The sequence below is a fragment of the Plecotus auritus genome (assembly GCF_963455305.1).
Source record: "Plecotus auritus genome assembly, chromosome: 6".
Classification (NCBI taxonomy): domain Eukaryota; kingdom Metazoa; phylum Chordata; class Mammalia; order Chiroptera; family Vespertilionidae; genus Plecotus; species Plecotus auritus.
Genome location: NC_137773.1, coordinates 19,641,680 through 19,667,190, shown reverse-complemented (window position 1 = coordinate 19,667,190; position 25,511 = coordinate 19,641,680). Strand labels below are relative to the sequence as shown.

General features: G+C 40.6%; 1 protein-coding gene across 2 annotated transcripts in view; it reads left to right on the top strand.

Moving 5' to 3' along the window:
- Positions 1-25,511, top strand: part of GRIA1 (glutamate ionotropic receptor AMPA type subunit 1) — a 267,156-nt gene that overhangs the window by 129,757 nt on the left and 111,888 nt on the right. For both annotated transcript variants that reach the window (XM_080671958.1, XM_080671959.1), the window contains exons 3-5: positions 14,923-15,162; positions 17,654-17,838; positions 22,924-22,977. In XM_080671958.1, the coding sequence (XP_080528084.1) occupies positions 14,923-15,162; positions 17,654-17,838; positions 22,924-22,977 (479 nt within the window). The remainder of the gene's footprint in view (positions 1-14,922; positions 15,163-17,653; positions 17,839-22,923; positions 22,978-25,511) is intronic.

Here is a 25,511-nt window from a genome sequence, read left to right as displayed (position 1 = left end):
TATAAATGTCTTCAAGTCCCCACTACATTAAAAGATGGATAAATACATGTGCACTTAGGTGTTTTTAAGCTAAAAGAAAATACCTGTTATGAGTCATTTTTTGGTGATTCTCCATTTTAACCATCTTTTTCAAGTAATCTAATTGCAGTCCCTGTTGCATCAGATAAGATAAGAGGGGCTTCTACTGTAATTGCAATTGAGTAAAGTGTTGTGAAGGAAACAAACTGAATCTGAATGATGAGACAGAGAAGAGTGGATGGCCTAATTAGGGTGGTCATTGAATGTTGGGAAGAAGCCAACCAAGAAAAAGTGGGAGATAAGTTCTAGGGGAGGGGCAGCATGGGGAGAGTCCTTGGAGTGTTGGAGTAGCTGAAGCAGTGGTCAAGGGAAAGGCAAAAGTTGTTCAGGTCATCAGGGCTCAGACTATGTGGACCCTTAGAGGTCATGCAAAGGAATGTGGACCTTATTCAAAGCACAATAAGAAAGCTCTGAGGAGCTCAGGGAGATGGTGTCATGACAGGATCTGATTTCCATTTTCAAAAGAACAAGTGAAGGATTCATGAGTGTGGGAAAAGAGAAAGTGAGCAAGGTGGAGGCAGGGGTTAAGGAAAGTGACAAAGTGCAATAAGTATGCATTTTGAGCAGTAACAGAACCCTAGGCCAGAGTAGTGGTGGTTATGGAAAATGGGAGTAGTAGATGCATTTGTGACATTTCCAGAAGGACTTATATACATGTTTTCTTTAGTCAATCAGTCAGCATGGCCAAACTTAACAGCAAATTTTTGGAAGGCATTTGTGATCTGATGGGGGAAATCCCTACCAAAAGTCAAGCAACATGGTTTCCTTCTTCTAGTTTGGTATTTCATAGCTGTGCTGTTCAAAGAAAGCTTCTTAACCTTTGCAGGCTCATCTGGATAAGGGAATAATAATATTCTGACCAGTCTACCTCCTATTTGGGTTGTGCAATTTGAATAAAATGATGGCTTACATGTATATTACACATTATAATGAAGTTAGGACTTAGATAATCTCATAGCAGGTAAGGCAAGTATTATTGCCCTTAATTCACAGATGAGCAAACCAAAATTTATTCAACAGTTATTGAGCATCTACTATAAGATCAAGGTTAGGCTGAAAGACTTTAAGAACAAATTAGACCCAGCTCTGCCCTAAAGAAACTCAGCCTGATGAAGAAGACAGACATGAAAATGTTAGTTCATAGAGTATCAAGATAAGTATAAGAGAGAAAGTACATTAGAAGCTCAGAGGAGGAAGGGTTGGAAGGCTGTCCACTCAAGTCAGTATCTGATTGGGGTCTTGAAGGATGTGGACAAGTTTTCTAGGGGTGGAGGGACATTTCTGAGGAATATGTGCATAAGCATGGAAACCTGGAAGAAAACAGTTTGCTGCACACAGCAGTGTGGTTGGGACCTCTGGTGTGTGATGGACTGTTAGAAAATGAGCCTGGAGAGGTGAACTGGAACCAGTGCTGGCTCTCCCACATAGAGTTCTGTGGGTGCATTATGCCAAAACAAGACAACGACTAGTACATTGTCTTCATGTTCAGCCTTCCTCAAAAGCTCTTACCAGTTCCACATTATATTTGCGCTTGTGCCTTCTACTCCCTCCTTCCTCACTGTTTTCCCCAGAATTAGTTTAAATATCAGCCTTCCCCTCAACTTCCACCCCCACCCACTCCTGGAACTCTATTTTATCAGGGACATACAAAGAGAACACCCAGCATAATGAGAAACGCTTTTGTTCTCAGAATTTCATTTGGAATTCAAGGAGCCTGTACCATTTCCTAGCAGGAGCTATTTCATCCTATGTTTTGAGAACTCTTGAAAAGGGAATAAAATTGTGGTACACAGAGAACTAAATATCATTTTGGTACAAAGAAACTAAATAGCAGGGATGTGGCAGGGAGTGTCTCTGTGGAGAAGGCAGCTGGGCTTTTGCTAAAGACTCTCAGTTGGTGGAAACTGTCTAGGGGACTGGAGCGCCTGTCCCTGGGCTGAACAGCATGCTTTCCTGCCTTAACTCTCCCATCTGTAAAATGCTAAGAACATGTGTACTTTCAGAGGCAGAAGAGTGTTAGAGCTAATTGAATCTCACTTCTTTTACAAATGAGGAAATGAACTCCAAAGAGGGGAAATAACTTGGCTAAGGTCCTGTAAAGAACAAGCAGCTTCTATGGTCATTCATTCGTTCGTTCATTCATTTTGGTGCCTCCAGTGTGCCAGGCACTGTGCTAGATGCTAGGACTATGTTGGAAGATAAAATAGTCATGATACCTGCCCTATTGGGGGAAATTTACACAAATAAATTTTAAAAATTAAACAGAATAATTAAAGACAGAGATAAGCTATGATGAAAATAAGCAAGGTACTGCAAAGAATATTAAAGGGGCAGGATATATATCTTACGGAAAGCCTCTAAGAAGAGAGAATACTAACGCTGAGACCTGAAGAATGTGCTTCAACTATTCAAAGAGGGTTGGAAGAGCTTTCTAGGGGAAATCAGCAAGTGCAAAAGCCCCAAGGCAAGAAAGTTTGGACAGTCCTGACAGGTAAAAACAAAGACCAGTGTGAAAGCAGTGCTGAAAGGGGTGTGGCCTTGGAGCAGACTAGGAGAGATAGGCAGGGGGGCAGGCTTGCAGCCTTACACTGTAAAGTGGCCTTATTGTGACTGTTCTTCACATCCCTGTTGAAAAGGCAAGATTTTTTACATGTTCATAGCAAGACTACTGGTTGTGCATCTGTTTTAAATGTGATATTCTCAGCACGCTTTACTGAGACCATAAATTAGAAGAGCAAGCAAGAAAAAAAAATCAGCTTTTCTTTTGTATCCACCTCTGCATTTGGTTTGTGTTCAGCTCAGGAAATCAGCCAAGAGCAGAGGTCAGGAGTGAATTCAGATATCAGAGGAAGTAGTATTTGGTTTCTGGTGGTGTCATTTGGTTTTGAAATCTGGAACTTCTTTATTTCCCTACCCTTCATCCTTCATTTTTATCCTCTCACCTCCTCAATGGACATACCTAGCAGAAAAAAAAAAATAATTTCACTGATTTAGGGTACCCTCAGGCTGTCATCTGTGGATCTTGGTAAAACTTTGCCTTGATTGACAAGTGCCAGTCAAGCTGATGGGTCTACCATGCACCGTAGGTTTGCTGCTCTGCTTAGGAAAATCCATTTATATGCATGATTTTCATAAGGAAAGAATGGCAAATAAGAAACAAAATACTTTTATTTTTGCCATCACAGCAGAGTAGCCTTTAGCTGTAAGGCAGTGTTAAGGTCTCCTCTAGTACGAAGCAGGCCAGCACATAGGAGAGGAGGCCTGGAATTCAGAAGTACCCATCTACTTGCCGTATTGCTGTCTGTGTATCAGACTTCAGTTGGAGTCTGTCTATGAACTTCAAGGTCCAACTGGCTCTTGTACAGAAGCAGGTGAGCCGTTGAATTGGGTCATCATCCACTGACTGTGAGTCTCTCAGGGTTCCTTTCCTTTGCCCTCCCCACAGTGTCGCTGCAGAAAAACCACATGATGTGAAAAAGGAAGACAGGGGCTCACACTTGTCTCCAGCATTTCCCAGCTGCATGATCCTTGGTTCCTCATTCATCCATGGGCCCAATGGTCATCATTCTTGCCCTACCTACTTTACTGGGTATTCACAAGAGAAAATGAATGCGACAGAGTTGAAAACCATAGAATACATTATGAGTTATTACCTCACCCAAAATGTCACTATTTGAGGCTACTTGCCATCGCATAGCAGAGGAGCATAGAGTAGGAGTTGCAAACTACAGCCCACAGGCAAAATCCAACCCCAATGCCTGTTTCTTCTGTAAATAAGGTTTTATGCTATAATTCAAGTTTCACACTCATTGGTTTACACGTTGTTAGCTGCTTTTCTGCTATAAAAGCAACATTGACTAGATGCGACAGAGACCATATGGTCCACAAAGCCCAAGATATTTACTATTTGGCCTTTTGCAGAAAACGTTTGCAGATACCTGGCATAGAGACACCTTCAGACACCTGGCAATGGCTCTGAAGTTAGAATGCCTGTGTTTCGGCTCTGAATCTTCTACTGAATGGCTATGTGACCTTGGTCAAGTTAAGTAGCCTCAGTTTTCTCTCTGTAAAATGGGTATGATAACTGTATCCCTATTCCATACAATTAAGTTAGTGAACAAGGATTCTGTGTAAAGCACTTAGCGTAGTACCTGGCACAGGAAGTGCTCAGTGTTGGCTGGCATTATTATCCAGGGAACAAAAGCTCAGGTTTGTGCTGATAGACTTTCAGGGAAGAGAGCAGAATAGTTCAAACACAGACTAGGGAATAAGACAGACCTGAATTCATCCCCCAGCACTGTCACTCACCACATGAATAACTCATGGAAGATTAATTAACCCCCCTGAACTTCAGCTTCCTCTTACATGAAATAGAAAAGAAATGGTTGTTGTAAGGAGTAAATGACAAAATGCATGTGAAGTGCCTAGAACCAGATTTGTCACATAGTAAACATTCAAATGGTGACATAACTATAATAATAATAAAAATAATAGTATTTTTCCCAAATAGTGCCAGCCACCCCAAAATAGCTAGGTAGTAGGAAGTCTCCAGTATGTTGACATCATGTGAGATAGGAGGCTAGTGATATCCTGGACACCAGGTTTTGCTACATGCCAAGCACATGTAAATGAAATAGACTTTAAAATGGAGATGGTCAGACACCTGTTAGAAGTCTTTTTTCTAGTCCAACAGGCCCTCAAGATTGGGTACCTTCTTAGCACTAACAATCTGTGATCCTATGATTGTTCCTAGATTAAGTGTTGGTCAAGGAGGAGAGCACACACACACACATATATATATATGTGTGTGTGTCATTATAGGAAATATCTTCTTCCTGTAACACTGCATGGGTACATAGTGATAAGCAGTTTGCTATGCAGGGTGAAAATGTCCTTGTTTTAATCCATTCAACCTCATAAGGTTTGAGTTATTTAATGGGATTTAAACCTTTTTGCCTAGGGAGCACTGGCTAAGGAGACTGGGTGTTGTAGGTAGAATACTTTACGTTTCTCTGGGTTTCAGATGCCAGCCTAAGAGCACAGATATCATTCTCTGATGGTCTCAGGTAACAGGGAGTGGCAGGCTTCAGTGGGCTGAAACATAGTGGCCAGGTGGGGATATTGTATACCCCCAAACTCATGGTTGCTAGATGGTCAGCCTAATTTAGAAGACTGTGAAACAAGTAACATCACCAAACATTTATGCTTATTTCCTCTCCAGCTCTGTACAGAGTTCTGCACATTGCACATACAAGAAAAAATGATAGAGTCAGAGGGCCTTTACCTTCAAGGAAGCTTACACACTTCCATTGTGGGTAAAAAGATAGAAATACACTAAAATTCACTTGATAATATAAATAAAAATAATGAGTTCATCTAGCTCAAGAAGAGCCTTGGAAGCAAGATGAGGTCAACTGTCAAGAATAGTATCAATTGATTAATATTAGCAAAATTATTTACCTGTACCAAAAATACAGTGTAGTCATTGTGCAATGCCCTCTAGGGACTGTAAAGAATATACGCTCTTTGAATGCAAAAGTATCATCTGTCTTATTCACCACTCTTTGCCATGGTGTCTAATCCATAGCAGCAATGACTTAATTATACATAGCTCCTTACTTAAAGTGTTCAGATGTATGTGACATTTATGGAACTTCTAACATGGTCTTAGACTTTGACTTATATTATAAAATACTAGCAAAGAGAAATGTAGGAGACATTTGTTAGTTTGATATGCTCAGTATCCATCTCTCCCTGTTCATAGCACCTTTATTGTATTGTATTTTATTTAACTGCCAGAGCTTAGGAAGATGTTATCTAATCTTAGGAAGATAGTTAGTTTGCTCTGTCTTCCCTTGAACAAGGGGTGCACCAAATCATGCCCTGAGCAAGGCCAGTCTCAAGCTGTATTGTGCAGGTAATAACAAATGGCTGGAGGAATGGTGACACTCTGAAGAGACTGTCCGTGAAATCCTGACATCTAGATTCCCAGAGCTGATGCAATGCCTGTCTTCTCTAAGCTCCTTCTCTCTCTCTCTCTCTCTCTCTCTCTCTCTCTCTCTCTCTCTCTCTTTCTCTTTCTCTCTCTCTCTCTCTCTCTCTCTCTCTCTCTCTCTCTCTCTCTCTCCTGGAGTTCCCTCAGCCTCTTTGATTTCTGTTCTTGCAATCAAAGAACCCACATTAATAAAGCATGAGTGCTAGATAAAAATTGATGCGGTACACACTTCTATGGTCATCTAAAAGAAAAGAAAAATAGAGACTGTGAGACTACAGCTGGTAATGGGGAGCGACGAGAGCTTCATGGAGGAAGTGGCATTTGAGCTGAAGAGTGGAAAGGATTTGAATAGGAAAAGGTAGGAGGCCTGTGCAGGCTGAAGCAAGAGCATGAGTGAGGGCCCAGTGCCTACAGCAAGCTTAGAAACATCTGAGGGGCAGCAGCATCTACCCTAGAACCCAGTGAATGCACTGACTGTCCCATGTTGGTAGTCCCATTACACGTAAGTCAGATGTTTCCCTTCCCATTTTCCAACTCAGTGAGTTGGCAACCTTACCCTCCACTGTGTTTCTCCTCTATTAACTTAAACCACTGGTGGTTAGATCCAAAAGGTCTGCTAAGTTCAGCTTGTACTGACCCTCTTAGACCAAGATGATGATGTTCTAGAGCTCCAAGGGTACCCATGATATCCATGAAGTGCCCTGTATACTTAGAGAGTTATGTGATTTTTTTTTTCACCTTCGTCCTTACTGTTCTTCTTTTCCCTATACTATGTCCACACTGGCCTTCTTTCTGTTTATCAAGCTCATCAATCGTTTCCTTCGCCTGGTTAAGAGCATTTGTACTTTCGTTTTGTCTGCCTAAAACTGTTTCTCTGGCCCTTTGCCTAGCCAGCTGCTTCTTATGGTTCATTTCTCAACTCAAATGTTAATGCCACAGAGATGGTCTACCTGACCATCTTGTCTGAAAAAGCCATTCTATGCTATTTTCTTTGTAATACTTTCAATATCCAATATGATTTTGTCAGTTTGTATATCATCTCTCTCCCCTCTCTAAAATCTAAGCTCCAAGACAATAGGAACTTGTCTTGTTATCCAGTGTTATAGCCCCTGGTGCCACCTGCTGCCCAGCACACACTGCGTGCTCAGTTAGCATGTGTTATATGGATGGGTGAGTAGATAGGTAGAAGATGGAGAGAAGAAAGAGAAAGTCCCCATCTGTAGAACTACACATCCCCAACAAGTATATAAGTTTTATTAGAGGTTCAAACATACCTACCCCCCCCCCAAAAAAAAGGGTTGAAAAACATTAATTTAGTATAAACTCCACTGTCCAGATGGGGAAATGCAGTCCAGAAGGCCCCAGATTAGCTTCTTTGAATTCACTTTTCCAGAACCATAGCAGGCACTTGAAGAGTTTTGCAGTAGAACTTAGGATCTATCCGTCTGTTTGTCCTTCCCTGGCTCCTGGTTTCATGTGTCAGCCCACAAGATGGGTCTAATTCAAGGACCAGTGAGCTCAGCCTTCATCTAATTCACAGCCTCATATACAGTATCACATGTTGTTGGCTTTCAGTGCCTGGTAATTAATACTCATGTTTCATAATAAGTGCACAAATCTGGGCAGGAGACATAGCTCCTCTTCTGTGTCTCCCTTTGCTGCCACGTCCCACCTGGGCCTCCAGGGCCAGGGTGAAAAAAGGCCCAGGAAAGTTGAGATGAGTCCAAAGCAAAGTGAAATGCAACTCTGACCCATGACACACTGGTTTAACCTCTTCAGTGCTGGCAAAGCCCTGGACAGTCTGGTCCCCACCCACCTCCAGCTCTGTGCCACATCCCTCCTCCAGCCACAGTGGCCTTTCTGGAATCTGTCGAAGGTCCCCTCCTCTCTGTCTCTCTCTCACCTTACTGCCTTGGGTAAACTGGTCCTTCTACCTGCATATTGATACGAGTTATTAGCATCCTGTCTGGCCTGTGCTAAGTGCTCAGTAAACACTGGCTGTAATCGTAGTTATGATCATTTATTCTATGGCTGACCCCCTTATTACTCGCTCAAAATACCCCTTTCTTTCCCTTGACATAAAATGTACTGACCTTGTGTCAACCCTGTGACGGCAGAAAGCACGTCTGTCTCATGTCATCACTGTATCCCAATTTTCTGGCAATGTTAGCTCCTGGTGCCCAATTACTAGTAATATTTGTTGAATTTAACAAATGACTGATAAGGTTTTTACCTAATCAATGGCAAGGAAGCCCTGGACACATCTGAGAATTCTAAATAACTGTGACCATGACGTTGTTTAGAGGGGATGGGGACAACTTGCATCTATTATTCATTGTATGCCAGTATTAGATCTTAGATGCAAGAAAGTATCATTGGATGGAGCGGAGAGGCACTTTTACTGTCCTCTGAGTGACAGAAATAAAGCACATTTGATGTCACAAGATTAGAATCAGATAAACAATGTCATTCATACCAATAAGGATAAAAGTATTCCGGGAGGGGGATAAGGGTCTAAAAGTCCTCCTAACCACCCCCACACGTTCTATCTCCCTCCCCAAAATGAACCCGTCCTGTCACCTCATTATCCACTATTTACAACGAGGGTGCCATTTCCAGGATCTGAGCCAGGAGCCGGGAGAAATATTTGTGTGAGAGACCTTAAATGAAGTGATAATAAAAAGGGAGTTGCTAATACCAGGAGTTCCCTCCCTGGAGAGAGCTGTCAGAGCGAGTGCCCAGGGCTGGGAGATTTATTGATACTAAGTGGATACTGCTTTAACTAGGAATGATTATCAAAGAGGTTTGAGTAAGCCAAGGATGGAATTGGACAGCCCGCCCCGTGTAGTGTGGGAGTTTTCCTGCCCTCACCCGTCCCCCTGCCCTCCTACTTCCCCAGTAGGGAAGTCCTGGCCTCATTTTTTGACTTGCTCTGATTTTTGGACGTATTCTGCTACAGAATCTCTTGTAGGCAGAGACCTCGGCATCTGAAACTCTGGCAGGATTCCCTGAATGTACTGTGTCTTTTCTCTCTCTGCCAGTCTATGCTGTCACCGTTCTTCTACCAGGAATATGCTTTATGCACATGAACTGCCCTTACCTCCTTCTCCTGGCTGATTCCTGCTCATCTTCTACTGTCAAAGCTGGCATACCCTCTTGAAGGCCTTCTCTGAGGTTACCAAATGCTGGGGTTAGGCCTGGGCCCTGTACTCATCTCTCCCACAGAATTTACGCTGCAGTGTAGTTGCCTGATTAGCTGTCCCTCTCTCCCATGTCAAGGTGACAGTCCTGGAGATCATGGATAGCCTAGGTTGCCATTGCATCTTTTATTTTTAAAACATATTTTTATTGATTTCAGAGAGGAAGAGAAAGATAGAAACATAAAAGATGAGAGAGAATAATTGATCAGCTACCTCCTGCATGCTCCCAACTGGGGATCGAGCCTACAACCTGGCATGTGCCCTGACGTGGAATCAAAACGTGATCTCCTGGTTCATAGGTGGATGCTCAACCACTGAGCCACAATGGGCTACCATTGCATCTTTACTGCCTAAAGAGTGGTAGATGTTGGATGTCATGTGATGGATGAATGGATGGGTGGATAGACAGATGGATGGACCAATAGAAGAACAGATGTGGTACATGTGTCCTTCATGATTCCCAGGGGCTGCATCGAGCACACCGCTCAGTTTTTGTTCTGTTTTAGTATCCACAGACCCTGACACAGTAACGCTTCTTTATCTGGCATTAGGGGAAGTCAGTGTGCTTCATGAGATTTTCTAGAAACCGAAGCTGACCAATGTGCCAAGACTTTTTCTTCCAACACTGTGTAGGGAGAGGGATGGCACAGCACAGAGGTTAAGAGCTCGGGCCTGTAGTCAGACTGTGGAGTTCAGATCTTGGCTTTGCCTTGCCCTACTCTTGGGCTTCACTTTCCCAATTTGTAACCTACCTCATAGGATGAAAGGAGTCAATGCGAGGAAATGTTCTTGGCACAGTGTCTAGCACTGTGTAAGTGCTCAAATGTCAGCTCTTAATTATTACTCTCGGAGGCATTCTATGCAGCACTGCAATCTTAAATGGAGGGTACCAGGCTCAGGCTAGTCTGCTCTGACTCAGCATCAGTGTGAGACTCTCTGCAGAGTTCTGATGCAGCCTTTGAACGCTCCCATTTCTTCCCTCCTGCTTGTTGTATCTAACAATACAGTCTCCACCTCTAGCCCCCTTTCTGATTTGCCTCTTCTCATCTACTGTCTGCTAGGTAACTAACTCACACAGTGGGTTAAAGACTGTATCTTAAATAAAACTCAAGACTTCAAATGCACTTATATTTAGTGCTGGGATTCTGTTACAGTCGAATCCAAGAACTCACAGTCTTCCTCTGATTTCTGGGCTTGAAAATGAGCACTAGAAGCTGCTCTAAGTTTGACCAGCAAATAACTAAATTGCTGTCAATCAGTAAACATTTTTCAATTAATTAGGCTAAAGTCAAGAATGTTGGAGCCTGAAGAGACATTAAATATTATGGCGTCCAAACCATCTTTTTATGTACAGGAAAACTGAGGCCCAGGGAGAGTGTGAGACTTGTTCGAGGTCACCTAAGTATTGTGTTGTGAGAAAACCAAAAAGAGCGTCCTCCAGGCCTGCTGGCATCTAATCTAGTACTTTTCCTGCAAGACCCTGCTATCTCCTCACACTGAATACTTATTGTGACAGATTCAAAGAAATGACTTGCAACTATCAATTACATTTTCAACTTTTAATCAATAACTAATGACTGCATTCTCCCAAAGCCTTGGGCCTACAGTCTCTCTCTCTCTCTCTCTCTCTCTCTCTCTCTCTCTCTCTCTCTCTCTCTCTCCTCATGATTAGGTGAAATGAAGGTTGTCAGACACTGAGCAATTCTGGGGACCAGAGTCCACTGAAATTAATCTAGGCCAGGCTACTTCCAGCCATGCTCTTTTAGGGAGGGGTTCGAAAATGTACCCATTTAGCCTTAAAGGGAGAATACACAACAGTTTAAGGGAAGAGGGATTTGTAAAAAGGAAAAATAGGGAGATAATTTGAGAGGAGAAAATCCTAGCCTCTGTGTGCCAAAGATTTTACCACATCTATTCCCTTCTATTTCTGCCACCCCATCTCATCCTTTCTTCCTCTCCTTCTAAAGTTCTCAAAAGAAGTACCAGCCATGATGCCCCCAGAGGCCCAACTAAAGATGTGAAACCAAGTAGGTGACATGAGGGAATAGATCTGGAACATATGATTTCTAACCCACAGGATAATATCTCATTGTAGCAAGGGGAGAAGACACCCTAAAATACCATGGAGAACATATTACAATATTTTAACAGGGTTTATGTGCTTCCGATGTTCACTTCACCCAGTAAGATGGATTGTGCTTTTTGACAAATCTATATTTAACATGGGCAGAATAATATACAATGGATGCTTGCTGGTAGAGAAATCCATATTTATGGAAATCTTGATTCTGGCAATTATAATAGACATTTAATGACAGTGTCTATTGTCTGCCGTGAGCAGACAGTATGTCCTTATTAGGGTGAAAGAGAAAGTAGTATAAATGTTGAAGGATAAACAGCTTCCTCAGAGGAAGGAGGTCCAAGGTGACCCAACAGTACTCTGTTTGGGGCCCAGCTCCTCCTTATTCCTTATTATGAGTTATGTGACCCTCTCATTAAGCACTCAGCATTCATTCATTCAACAAATATTTATTAAGCACCTACCATGCCCCAGGCACTATCCTGGCTTTGGGGAAATTAACATTGACCAAAGCAGCCACAGGTATATACAAGTAAAGAAAATGATTTAAAATAAAAATTATTGTAAAATATGAGAAGTAAGACAAGGTGATGTGATACTCACTGGGAGGTGGGGTTGAGGAGAGGGGAGAGTCACCATTTAGGAGAGATGATAAAGGAAGGCCTATTCCAGGAAGTGAGATTTGAGCTGAGATACAGTTGCTGAAAAGGAGTGATGCTTGCAAAGAGATAAGGAAAGAGCATGGCAGGTAGAGGATGGCAACATTACTGTAGTCTCCGGGGCAGAATGAGCTCAGAGCCCTGAGGAGCAGAATGAAGGCCAGGGTAGCTAGAGCACGGATTAAGGTGAGCTATGAGATAGGAGGGGTCAGAGGGGCAGGTCATTTAGGCTCTATGTCATGGACACATGCTTTACATGCTTGGGGAGTTTTCCTGTGTAAAATGGAAAACCTCAAAACTTTTGAGAAGTTTTATGTAAGGAAGGGAAGCAATGTGTTTTGTTTTGTTTAATTACAAAGATCCCTCTGGCTTCTGGATGGAGAATGAATTTCACTGATGAGAACAAAATGCCATAAAGCTAGAGTCCACGAGGACCACCTTCAGCTACCAGGAGGGCTGTGGGGTGGGTCAAGAGCAGGCATTCAATGAGGTTCTGGTCTCAAACAGTGGTCAGTCCATGGCCTAGGCACCTTCATAGGTAGTGAATGCCCAGGACTGGAAGTATGCAAGCAGATGTTAATGACCACCTGCCAGGTGTCCTGTAGGTGGCATGCTGGTTTCAGTGGAGGTTGGACAGATGACTTGTGTTGTTCAGTTGCAATCTTTAAGAGACAAATATAATATAAAGGCCATTATCTCTAAAGACTGACTCTGAAATGAGACTCACAGGAGATAACTGGGTGCCAGTGATTAATTGCATTCTTTAGTGCAGCATGACCCAAAGGTTCTTTAAAAACAAGTTAAAAGTATTCACCAACAAAGGGCCCTAGGGAAAATATATTTGACAAAATTTGGGTTACATAGTTAGTGTGTGGTATGAACCTCCAAGATGAGGATAAGGTGTGTATAATTTCTAAAATTTATTTGAGAAAAGAAACCCTTTTTTTTGTTGTTAAAGTGCATCTGTGGGCCTAAGGTTTCATGGAACATATTTGGAAAATTCTTATGGAGCAATATTTGAGGCTCATATCCAAAGCAATGTGGTAAATATACAAGCAGGTAATGTGTTAAGAGAGCAAAGGATCTAAGAACATTAACTTTTCATCTTTAAAAAACAATAATGACAAAGTCATGGGGGTCATGATGAGGACTCAATAAGCTAATATATGTGAAAAATTTTTAAAATTACTCTAAAGATTAATTAGAGTAATTAATCTTTGATGAGAAAGACTCATCTTCTTCACCATTCATAATGGGAGGGTAATTTTTAGGTATAGAGGATGGCATTGGAGGTGGTCACCTGACTGGGTAAAGACTGAACCCTCACCCAATACCATATATAAAAATAAAGTTTAACAACAGAATGATGGTTATCAGAGGGGAAAGAGGGTGGTGGGAGGGCAAAGTGGGTAAAGGGGTCAAATATATGATAATGGAAGAAAACTAGACTTCCGGAGGGGAGCACAAAGTACACAGGTATCAAATTATAATACTGTACATGTGAAAAGTATATAATGATATTAACCAATGTAACTCAATAAATTTAATTTAAAAAGAAATAAAAAATCAGAACAAACATATATTTGGTTAAAAAATGAGTCTGTAATATTAGTTTCGTGGAAGGGCCTAACTTAATATAGACATCTAAGAATCAGCTCTTCAACTTTACCAGCAACCCAAGGCTGAGTTTCTCAATCTCAGAATTGATAGTGGCATTTTTCTATTGGTCAACCCTGCCTTCCATGTTTGCTTATTCTCCGTGGCTCTCAACCCCAGTTTTAGCTCCATATTCTTTGAATGTGTATCATTTGCTTGGAGTGTTTCTTATTTTCTAGTGAGCTTATTAATCATAAAAAATGTTTATTTTAATAAATTCAACTTCTTTTTGCAAAAAATAAATAAATAAAGCTCAGTCGCCCACTGACCTGGAATTTGGCTGTATGACCTCTTTTTTTGTATTCTAACTAGCACTGTCACCAATACAAACCAGAATTGGTAACTGCACTGAGATCTTACAGAATGGCTCCTGTGGGGATGTTCACACACAGAGATAAACTATTACTATGGCTGATACACAAGGGGACCTAAAAAATCAGCTAGCAGAATGTACAAATACAAAATGAATATCAGCAGAGAAATGAATACCAAAAGCCAAGGGTAGACTGGGAAAACTTTAAACATGAATCAGCAGCAAGCTGGCAGACCTCTTTCTTCCTGTATAATCTTTTTATGTTTTGCCTTAAAGTGATGGGCAGTGTCATGGAAAAATCACTGGATTGAGGTCAAGATATCACATGTCTTAGGTGTGCATTAAGTTTCTGAGTTCTGGTTTTCCTCTTTAAAAGATGACCCAGTCATCCCTTTCCTATCTCAAGAAGGTTGTTCAAGACATAAAATGAGAGGACATATTTTGTATACATTTTAACTAATATCCATGACAACATCTGGCATGGAACTGGCACCTAATAAACATTGAATTAGATAGATAGGTGTTTGGGTATATGGTTGGATAGACAGATGGGTTGAAAGGATGAATAGACAGATTGGTTGGTTGAACAGGTGGATGACTAGATGATGGATGGCTAGGTGATGGGTTGTATGAATGGACTAGTGCAGTGGTCGGCAAACTGCGGCTCGCGAGCCACATGCGGCTCTTTGGCCCCTTGAGTGTGGCTCTTCCACAAAATACCATGGCCTGGGTGAGTCTATTTTGAAGAAGTGGCTTTAGAAGAAGTTTAAGTTTAAAAAATTTGGCTCTCAAAAGAAATTTCAATCGTTGTACTGTTGACATTTGGCTCTGTTGACTAATGAGTTTGCCGACCACTGGACTAGTGGATAGGTTTGTTTTGGAGCCACCTAACAGCTTGTTTGCAACATCTTCTATCCATTAATCTTTCTCTTCTCTTCCAGTCTGTTCCCAGTTCTCCAAAGGAGTCTATGCCATCTTTGGGTTTTATGAACGGAGGACCGTCAACATGCTGACCTCCTTCTGCGGGGCCCTCCATGTCTGCTTTATTACACCGAGCTTTCCTGTTGACACATCCAACCAGTTTGTCCTTCAGCTGCGCCCCGAGCTGCAGGATGCCCTCATCAGTATTATCGACCATTACAAGTGGCAGAAATTTGTCTACATTTATGATGCTGACCGGGGTAAGCCAGGGACTAGGAGAGGCAGACTGTTGAAAGCTGGAGAGAAAACTACCAGCAGGAAGAAAAATGATGCCTTTTGCCTCCTTGAAAAGCATGGGGAAATAATTCAGAAATGTTTTATTTCTATGGACTGATTTTTCGTTGGCTAATCTCTAACTCGTAGTGTGAAAACACATCCTTTGAGAGAATAATCCCCTTAAAGCACCTTGTCTCTCTACAGCTCACCAGCTTCCATGGCTCCTGAGTCCACACTTAAAGACCAAGGACCTCAACTAAATGGCTTATGGCTCATGGCAAGGTTGTTAGGAGCATAAACACTGGAGTCAGACAGACCTGAGTTGAATTCAATGTTCTCTTCTCTCCAGCTGTTTGACTTTGGGCAAGCACTCTGCCTCAGTTTAACCATTCATGTAATGGGAATAAAATTCTCTATGCCTTCATTTCCTCATCTCTGTAATGAAGATAAAACCAATCTCTACCTCATAAAGTTGTGGGGATTGAATGAGAAAATGACTACACAGTGCTTGTCAGTGTCTGGAACATAAGAGATGCTCAAAGTCCTCTATATATATTAGCTGCTATGGTCATCACCATCATCATCATTATCCACCCTCCCAGGTCTTGCTAATTCTGTCTCCACCTAAATTTTGAATTTTACATCACATTCTCTTAATGTTTGCTATACTGTTTTCTTCTCTGCTTCTCTACTCATGCTGTTCCCATTTTCTGGAATGCACTTCCCTTCTCAAATATACATATGTAATCCTTCCTCTCTTTTATAACCTCCTCAAACACCACTTTACCTAGTTCCCGATCCTTAAGTGGGAACTCTGCTCTTTTTTCTAACTTCAGTATATAGTACTGTCCTACCTTCCCCTTGTATACTCGATAGTCCTATACGAACTTAGTTAATATTGGTGAATAAATAAATGAGTCATGCAAAATCTGGAAACTGAGACAGAGGAGTTCTTTTCCTGAGCCAAAGGAATGTTTTATAGGAGGTTGCCTATAGGGAGTCTTAGAAGACATTTGAGCAGGAGAGTGGCTTTTAAAATGGTTTTTCAACAAGGGTTAGGAAGGCATTATTCAGATGAGAACCAGAAGCACTCTATTTTCTTAGGTTTTTCTTCCCTCTTCTTAGTTTAATGATTTTTCTTCTCAGACACCAGCCATTGTGAGGATCACCTGCATAAGGGCTATTTCAGTACAGCTTTTCAACATGATAAAACTTGAATCGTGGAAGTGACAAAGCCAGAAAATTTTAACTTTAATTACAGAGGATCATTTCTGGGGTCAGCAGAAGCACCCACGCTCTTAGAAGGGTTTCCTCTGTCTCAGAACTCTGACCTCGGAGCTCTGCCATTTGCTAACTGTGTGACCTTGGTCAAATGACTAAATTGCTCTGAGACTCAATTTCCACATTTGTGAAACAGGGATAATAATGGTAACTACCTCTCAGGATTAAATGAGTTGGAGGCAGGAAAGCTGGAAAAACAATGCCAGACATATAGTAAACTTTTAGCACCATACCAAACAACTTGTACTAAAAAAAGAAACAAAGATAGGAAGGCATATTAATCTAAAAATGATGCCTGAGGCCAGCCACCATAATGGTCACTGTGGGAGGGATTAGCAGTATTACTGGGAGACAGAAATAATATATGTGCAAAAGATTGATTAATAATGCAAGAGAGAAATACCATCTGACACAGATAGAATAACAACCTTCACCACCCTTCCAAAGATGCCGTGTCCTAATTCCTGGAACCTGAGAATATGTTTTATTAAATAGCAAAAGTATTAAGGTTACAGATGGAATTAAGTTTGCTAATCAACTGACCTTAAAATAGAGAAATTATCCTGGATTATTTGTCTGGGCCCAATGTAATCACAAGGGTCCTTAAATGTGGAAGTTGGAGGCAGAAAAGGAAGAGTCAGAGTGTGATGTGAAAAAGACTTGACCAGTCACTGCTGGTTTAGAAGACAGAAGAGGCCATAAGCCAAGAAATGCAGGCATTCTCTAGTTGCTGAAAAGCCAAGAAAATTTTCTCCCCTAGAATCTCTAGAAAGCAACATAGCCCCCTTGACACCTTGATTTTAGTCCAGGAAGATATATTTCAAACAGCAGACCTCGAGTAGTATGAGTTGATAAATGTGTGTCGCTTTAAGCATTACGTTAGTGGTAATTTGTTATAGCAGCAGTAGGAAACTAATATACCATCTATGTCTCAAAGATGAAACAAAGCAGCATTGAGTAATGGGCTGTTCTATCATTTAGTTACAAATTAGAAGGCAGTAGTTGAATTCAGTACACATTGAATACTGACTATGTGAGAGGCAAAGTATTAGGTACTGAGATATACTGAACCTTCATGAAAAGTTGACAGTTATTAGATGCTGTTTAGATAGCAGGCTGACACATTTGATAAGTGGTACTAAATGCCTGAGTATCCTAATTGCCACTTTTCTGTCTTTCTCACCTGACCTCCAGGTTTGTCCGTCCTGCAGAAAGTCCTGGACACAGCTGCCGAGAAGAACTGGCAGGTGACAGCAGTCAACATTTTGACAACAACGGAAGAGGGATACCGGATGCTCTTTCAGGACCTGGAGAAGAAAAAGGAGCGGCTGGTGGTGGTGGACTGTGAATCGGAACGCCTCAATGCTATCTTGGGCCAGGTAGTGAACACTGCAAAGGGTCAGGGTAGGCGTGGGAGGGGGTTCAAGAGGGACCTCAGTGACCTTTTGCCTAGGGTATTACAAAGAGATTTCTCGACTAGATAAGCCCAGATGCTTCTCTTCTCCCATTCTGTAATTCATAAATTTTAATTGTGAAATTTTATGAAATAGCACAAACAACGGGAGCCTTGACATAGGGCTTCAAATGGTTCTCAGATCAGCTGAGCAAAAACGGACTTCCAGTGCTTCCCTTTGTTTTTAAAAAGAAAATTACATTGCAATTTAGTGTTTGCAAAGGGCTATCACATTTAGAAACGCAGCCTGTAGAGCCAGGTTCCTGAATTGAGCTCTGGGTTCTGTCACTCATTGGTCCAACATGTGGCATCTCATTCATTTGGCCCACTGACCTATTTTAAGAGTCTCAGGAGGCAGCTGGCAGGCACCTCCCTTTTCACTGTTTCCTTGAACACTCTCCTGTCTCTGAAAAGTCAATTGATTGTACATTCTGTGAAAGGGCACTGTAACCTCAACAGTTTTCAGACAGATCTCCAAGCCATGGTTCTTCCAGTTCTCAGAACTAAAGCATGTGCCCATCATAGAAGTAGCAGGTCTTTGTGTAGGTTACTGACTTTTTAAATTACATGTGTGCATTCAGATTTGCTTGCAAGGAAGTATATTTTGCAATCATTTTTGAACTGTGCTATGTAATAAAAGATGGTAGTTTTAGGTACGTGACGACATGACAAAACATGTTAATGGCCCTCAAGACCTCTGCAGCCAGCCTCCACAGGAAATCTCAACACACCAGCTCAGCAATCACTCAGAGGTCTCAGCAATGGAATGGGAGAAATTTTGAAAGTCAGCGACTCTTAAGGCATTAACTCTGTGTTCCACTTTTACGAAGTGTGGGTCTGGCCTCTCCTCCAGGAAAGAGAAACAAGCAAAAAATGGTTTTCATTGAGATGGGAGTTCTCTGGTCTGGAGTCAAGGGATTTGAATTTCAGTTAAATGAAATCTAGGGTAATAGTTAAGGGCAGAGATCCAGGAGCCAGAGTGGCTGAGGTTCCAATCCCAGCTCTAGTATTTACTAGCTCTGTGACATTGAGTCAATTTTTTAATCTTTCTACATCTCAGGCTCCTGATCTGAAAAATGGGTACACTAATAACAGCTTCCTTTTGGAAGCTCCTGTGAGCATTAAAAGGCTCTCTACATGTAAAGCACTCAGAACAGAAAATGATATATGTAAGCATTGCCTATCTTTGCTATTCATACTGCCCACTAGTACTGTCTTCTTGAGTCACTCCCTTTTTAGGGATAAGTGTCCCCATCTGTAAAATAGGAATGAAAGCCCCTTTCCTACAAAGCTGATAACACATTAGATGAGATAGAGGTGGAGAAAGTGCTGAATGAAATTAGGGATTCTTAGTAGATTGATGACTTGTCCTATATCATTCCATAATAGAGATAACAGTCAGTGCTACTATTTTCTGAGTGTTTACCATATACCAGACACTATGCCAGACCCATTCCATGTATAGCCTTACTTCATCCTCATACCAACTCTGTAAAACAGCTTCTATCAATTCCTCTATTTTATAAATGAAGAAACAAGGGATTATGCTTGCCCAAGGACTCACAGCTAACATATAAGAAAAGCAGGAACTCAAACCCAGCTTGTTCTGCCTACAAGGCCCAACCTCTTAAAAATGCATTTTTTAGCTCCTTTGCCAAAGGACAAACTTGTATTTTGTAAGAATGTGACTTGTTAGTATGGGTATTCCAGATTATATAGTATGTTAACTTTCAAAATTGTTGAATTCTTCTATTCTGGAAAGTAAGACCAAATAGCTGAAAGGATCTGTACAATACTTGATTTATCATCTGCACTCAACTATTTCCAGGTAGGATGACTAACGGTCAAATTGGATGAATGATTTGCAATGGGTTCAGACAACTAGTTACTGACAATAATGAGTCTAGAATGTACATCTCCTGACATGCAGTCTGATATCTGGGCATCATCCTAAACTATCAAAACATGCAGCAATTGAGATATTTTTGGTCTAATGTAAGTTTTCTGCCTAAGGAGGGAGATGGTGATTCCAAATTCTAAATAGAATATCAATTGCCTGTTCTGTCTCCAGCCCTCGAACCAGAATATAAGTCAATGAGGGCAGGGATTTTTGTTTTGTTTTGCTTTTTTTCCTGCTGTATCCACTAGTGCTTAGCACTAGTAGGCATTCCATAAATGTTTTTTGAGTGAATGAAAAGAATAGGGAATTAATGAAGCCTCAAAGATCCCAAATATGAGATGGGTCTGGCTATCTACAGGTAGCCATTCACTAGATAAGAGTCTTGAAGCTAGAGAGAAGAAAGAGCATATAGAGAAGCCCAGAGGGCATGTGAGGGTGGAGGTTCATAGAATGGGTAGCAGCTGTTGAAGATGCTGAATGACTACTGGGAAATAGTGACAGGAGGATGAACACAAGATTATGACTATCCTTGGAAACCATTCTAAAGAGTTTCTAGTTTCTGTAAACAGTGGAAAAGCAGTGAAGGTTTATGATCAGGGAGCAGGGTTATTAGAATATAATACTGTATCAATATATGACACCAAATTATATAATACAGTCATTAAGTTCAGAATGAGTTAGAGGTAAGAGAGACCAGGACCAGGCCAACCATCACATCACCCTGTTTTATTGTCTTCATAGTGCTTCTCACCTACTGAAATCTTAACATTTATCTATTTATATATTTACCATCTGGCTCCCTACTAAAATGTCAACTCAGCTCAGTAAGGGCATGGGGACCTTGCCTCTCTTGTCCATAGCACAGTGCTTGGCATACAGTATATGTTCAATAAATATTTGCTAATTGGATTCATTAATCATAGAAGGTTTTACAGAGTAGTTGAGATTAGAACTCAGCCATAAAGGTTATGAATAATAAGAGAGAAAGAAAACAGCATTCCAGACACAAAGATTGTGAATTAAGGCCATCCAGTGGAAATGAAATTTGAAGGAATGAGGTCAGTGAAGTAATGTTCCCAAGTGAAATTGTAAATTATCTTTGTAACAACTTTCTTAGTTCATAACCCTGTGAGCATTTCATTCTTCATCTGTTTAGTATTGGTCTCCTCCCAGTAAACTGTGACTTCCAGGAAGGCAAGCCCCACTTTCCACAAAATCCCCAGCACAATGCTTGGTCCATAGTAAGCACTTAAATGTTTGTGAAGGGAATGTAGAAGATGAGGGAAGGTAGACCACTGAGTAGGTGGAAGAGTAAATGGGTAAAAAGGTTAATATTAGGTTGAACATATGAAATTGATACTTTTTATTGGCCACAAGTCATCAATTATCTGCTAGCTTCCTATGTTTTAAACTGTAATTTTATCTTGTGGAGATTAGAGTTATCCATTGCCTGAGTGTAGTGGGTTTTGAAATATCTTATATCTTTTATTTGCTGATTTGAGTTTATTAGGATCTGAATAGGTTTTTGATAAAGGTATCTCTTTGTTGAAAGGGAAGCAAACTGTTTGACAAGAAGATGAAACAGTAATGAAGAATTATTAATAAAACTATCATCCCAATAGTATTTGAGTTCTGTGGTCTGGAATTTCAAAATCTAACCACTGTTTTTAGGGCACTCATTGTGTGCACTTGCATTTAATTATTCCCTACATAAAAACTATGTGAGATGCTATGCACATACATCCAATTAAGTAGATGTCTGAATGTGGATTTAATAACTTTGAAAATTTATTCAATTAGAGAAGAAGCCCAAATAGTTCTCATATGTTTTATGCCTCCTTGCCACAGTGCAGGGGGAGAGGCACTGAGCAGGATGTACTAACCCCAATTTGATTATTAAAAAAAAAAAAAGACATAACTTACAGGCGGAGTTAGGACTGAACCAAGGCCTGCAGTCCTAGCTATTCCATGAATGGTATGTCTGGCTACCCAAGCAAACCTCTGGGAAGTTCTTTCCACAAATATTTTTCCTGTCCACAATGATTAGGGACAGTCTGCACATTCAGGATAGAGGGATGTTTGAGGACCCTGGTTCTTAATAATTAACCATAATAAGGAATCCTATGGAGAGGCTCACCAGAGTCAGGTCCCTGTCTTGATATTGCCACCAGACCTCTGTGGGAGCTTCCCTTCCCACACTTTCACTTTCCCTTCCCGTACTTCCCATCTGTACAGTGAGGGCTTGGACCAGACGATTCTGACATTCCCTTTCAGCTTCTGGGTTGAGTATCCCATTAATGTCTGAGTACCCAGCTGGTTTAGAAAACACAAAATTCAGGGAAAGACGGAACTGTATCTCAATATGGTTCATGCAAGGAGTTAAAGGTCAAGAACTGGAATGGAATCATCTATTTACCCATCTACACACCCATCCATTCATTCATCTGTCCATCCAAGCAGCAGATATTATCATGACAGTGACAGGGAATTCAACACAGCATATGATTCCCACCAGGAGAGTCTCCATGCAGGGGAAAGGCTTTAAGAAAGGAGAGAAGTAGCCCAGCTGGTGTGGCTCAATGGCTGAGCATTAGCCCATGAACCAAGAGGTCACAGTTTGATTCCCAGTCAGGGCACATGCCCAGGTTATGGGCTTGATCCCCAGTAGTAGGTGCGCAGGAGACAGCTAACTGATGTTTCCCTCATTGATGCTTCACTCTCTCTCTCTCTCTAAAATCATATTTTAAAGAGTACTAAAAGAAATAGAAGAAGAAAGGAGAGAAGTGAAGATTTCAGCTGGGTCCTTGGGGTTACGAAATGCTACTCTACCCCTGGAATCAGATAAAACTGATTTCAAATCCTGTGTCTGCCACTTAATAGCTGGGTAACCATAGGGAGTTTACTTAACCTCTCTGTGCCTCACTTCCTCGACTGTAAAATGAGGATCTCCAATGCCACCATCATTGGATGGTTGCGATATTGTGGTTGGAGTACTTAGGATAGGGCAGAGCACACTGTGAGTACTCAATTAATGTTAGTTCCTATTATTATTGCTGTTGTGGCTTTCATTGCTAATATGATTAATGAACCCCTTCCCTTGCGTTTTTTTAGATTATAAAGCTAGAGAAGAATGGCATCGGCTACCACTACATCCTTGCAAATCTGGTGAGTAGAGCACACTGCAGGCGCTCAGCTAATGGTATTCCCATATTTGGGCCCCCAGATTTCTTCCAGGGTCCTTGGCTGGTGGGAAATGCATGGGTGAAAAGGGCAATTTGGAGATGCAATGCTAAGTCCAGTCAGTATCAAGTTTACCTTTTCCCCTCCACATCCCTGTTTGTCAAATCACATCACTGTTGGCAAACTTCTAAACTCTAAAGCAGCTTCATCAGTCATCTCAATTCTAGCTCTAAGTGACTGCCTCTTAGCAATAAGACAAAATCACAAATGATAATTTTATAGTTTATAAATATAAACATTTAAACCATAATTATACTAATACAGATGTATCTTTACCCAGAAACAGTTTTCCAACATGAACAATATTATTTTAATTTAATTTTTATTCACTTTTCAATGTGGCATAGATGTTTTCTTTTAAAATTTGTCTTATTTTTTAAGGTATTGCAGGTCTTTTTATGGGATGCAATTATTTTTCATGCTATGAAGATCTGATTCATCAAATAATTTTTTGTACATATTTTATCTAGTAACATGTGCCATTTTGAGTTTGTTTGTTTTTGTGGCCATTATTTCTGGCAGTTCTATTTCTCCTGGGTCATGTTTGGCCTGTCTCACGTTCTTTATCATAAAGTGTGATTCTTCCAGCTGTTTTTCCCCAAAGCTACATGGACTTTCATTTTGCCTTTAGTCCATTTTTCAAGTCCTTTATTGCGATGTAATTTATATAACATGCAGTTGGTTCATTTAAAGTGTACATTTTAATGGTATTTTATATATTCACAGAATTGTGAGACCATCAACACAATCTTATTTTTAAAAATTTTTCATCTGCCCAAAAAGAAATGGAATACCCAGTAGCTGTCACTCTCACTGCATTCCACATTCTCCCAGCCCTAATCAGCCATTAATCTACCTTGTAGCTCTATCATTTGCCTATTCTGGATATTGCATGCAAATGGAATCACACAATACGTGGTCTTTTGTGACTGGCTTCTGTCATTTAGCATAGTGTTTTCAAGGTTCATCCATACTGTAGCATGTACCCCTTTATTCCTTTTATTGCCAAATAATATTCCATTATATGGATATATGTACCACATTTTGTCTATTCATTGGTTGATGGACATTTGAGTTGTTTCACTTTTTTACTATTAAAAATAATGCAGCTATGAATAGTTGTGTACAAATTTTTCTTTTGAATATACATCTAGGAGTGTAACTGCTAGATTATAATATGGTAACTATGTTTAACATTTTGAGGAACTCAAAATTGTTTTCCAAAGTGGTTGCATCTCCCATCAAATCAATTACAAATTTTATACTGATTAAAATATTTTAATTAATAAGAAATTTTGCCCTGTAACAACTTGAACAATTGTAAGTTTTCTATATTGGTAGCTTTTTCTACAAAACTTTGCTTCTTATTCTGGCTTGTCTTTGCAATTTTCTGTATTTCCATTAAGATGTGATTTTTAGCTTTTAATCTATAATAATTCTAGCACATTCAGTTTTAGGCATTTTATTTTGTGTTGGTTATTTCTATGAGTAACTTTAATATTTATTGAACAAAATCATTGATACTTTCTACTTGTTTTGTATTTTTTTTTAATCTTTGTTGTTGAACTCTACTTATTTTTGGAATAAAAGTCATTAGTAGAAAAAAGGCATAGTATCTGGGTGTATATAGTATGTTAAGGTCAAAATGCAGGACCTAAAAATGAGGTCAAAACATCTTGCTAAAAGTTCTGTCATTCTTTCTGGCCTGTTCTCCATCCATATATCCCTGCCTAACACTTCTTTCCCCTTTGATTGATCCTTGCCTTGGCTTTCCCAATATTTCAGGCTCAGGACTGGAAATCAGAAGGGCTTATTGAAATATATTCATTTAGAGTCCCAAGGGTGGGGAACATCTGGCCCGTGGGCCGTAGAAGGCCTAGGAAATAATTTGGTCTGGCCCTGCCAAGGCATTAGGGGTGAGTTAATTAAATGTTTGACTAAATCTAACAGACTAATTTTTAATCTGATGATTTTGCATGACCAGTGAATAAAGATATAAGTACCCAAATGGCCCGTGGCAGAAAAAAGGTTCCTCACCCCTGAATTTTTTACCCTGATGTTAATGGCTAAATATGTTAGTTTTCTCAGGGATGTTTGTATTTTAAATGGAAAGCAGCTGTCCAGAAACTTTTAGGGAGCCAAGAGTCCAACCACAGAAAAAAACAAAAAACATTTGCAAGGATAAAATTTTTGACTTTGTAATAAAGAAAACGCTTGATGTCCCTCAAATCCAAGATTCTTAGTGCTAGAAAGGACTTTGAAAGTCAATTCCATTTAAGTCTCATTTTGCTTGTAGGAAAACAGAATCAGCAAGGTGGTGTGACTTGGCCAAGTTCACACAGCAAGTGAGTGGTAGAGCTAGGCCTAGCATCACAGTGAGCAAGCAACACCAAGTGCCTTTCCCACTACTCCAGGGCACCTCTGAGTCCAAACAGTGTGGGCACCCTGCTGCTTGAGAA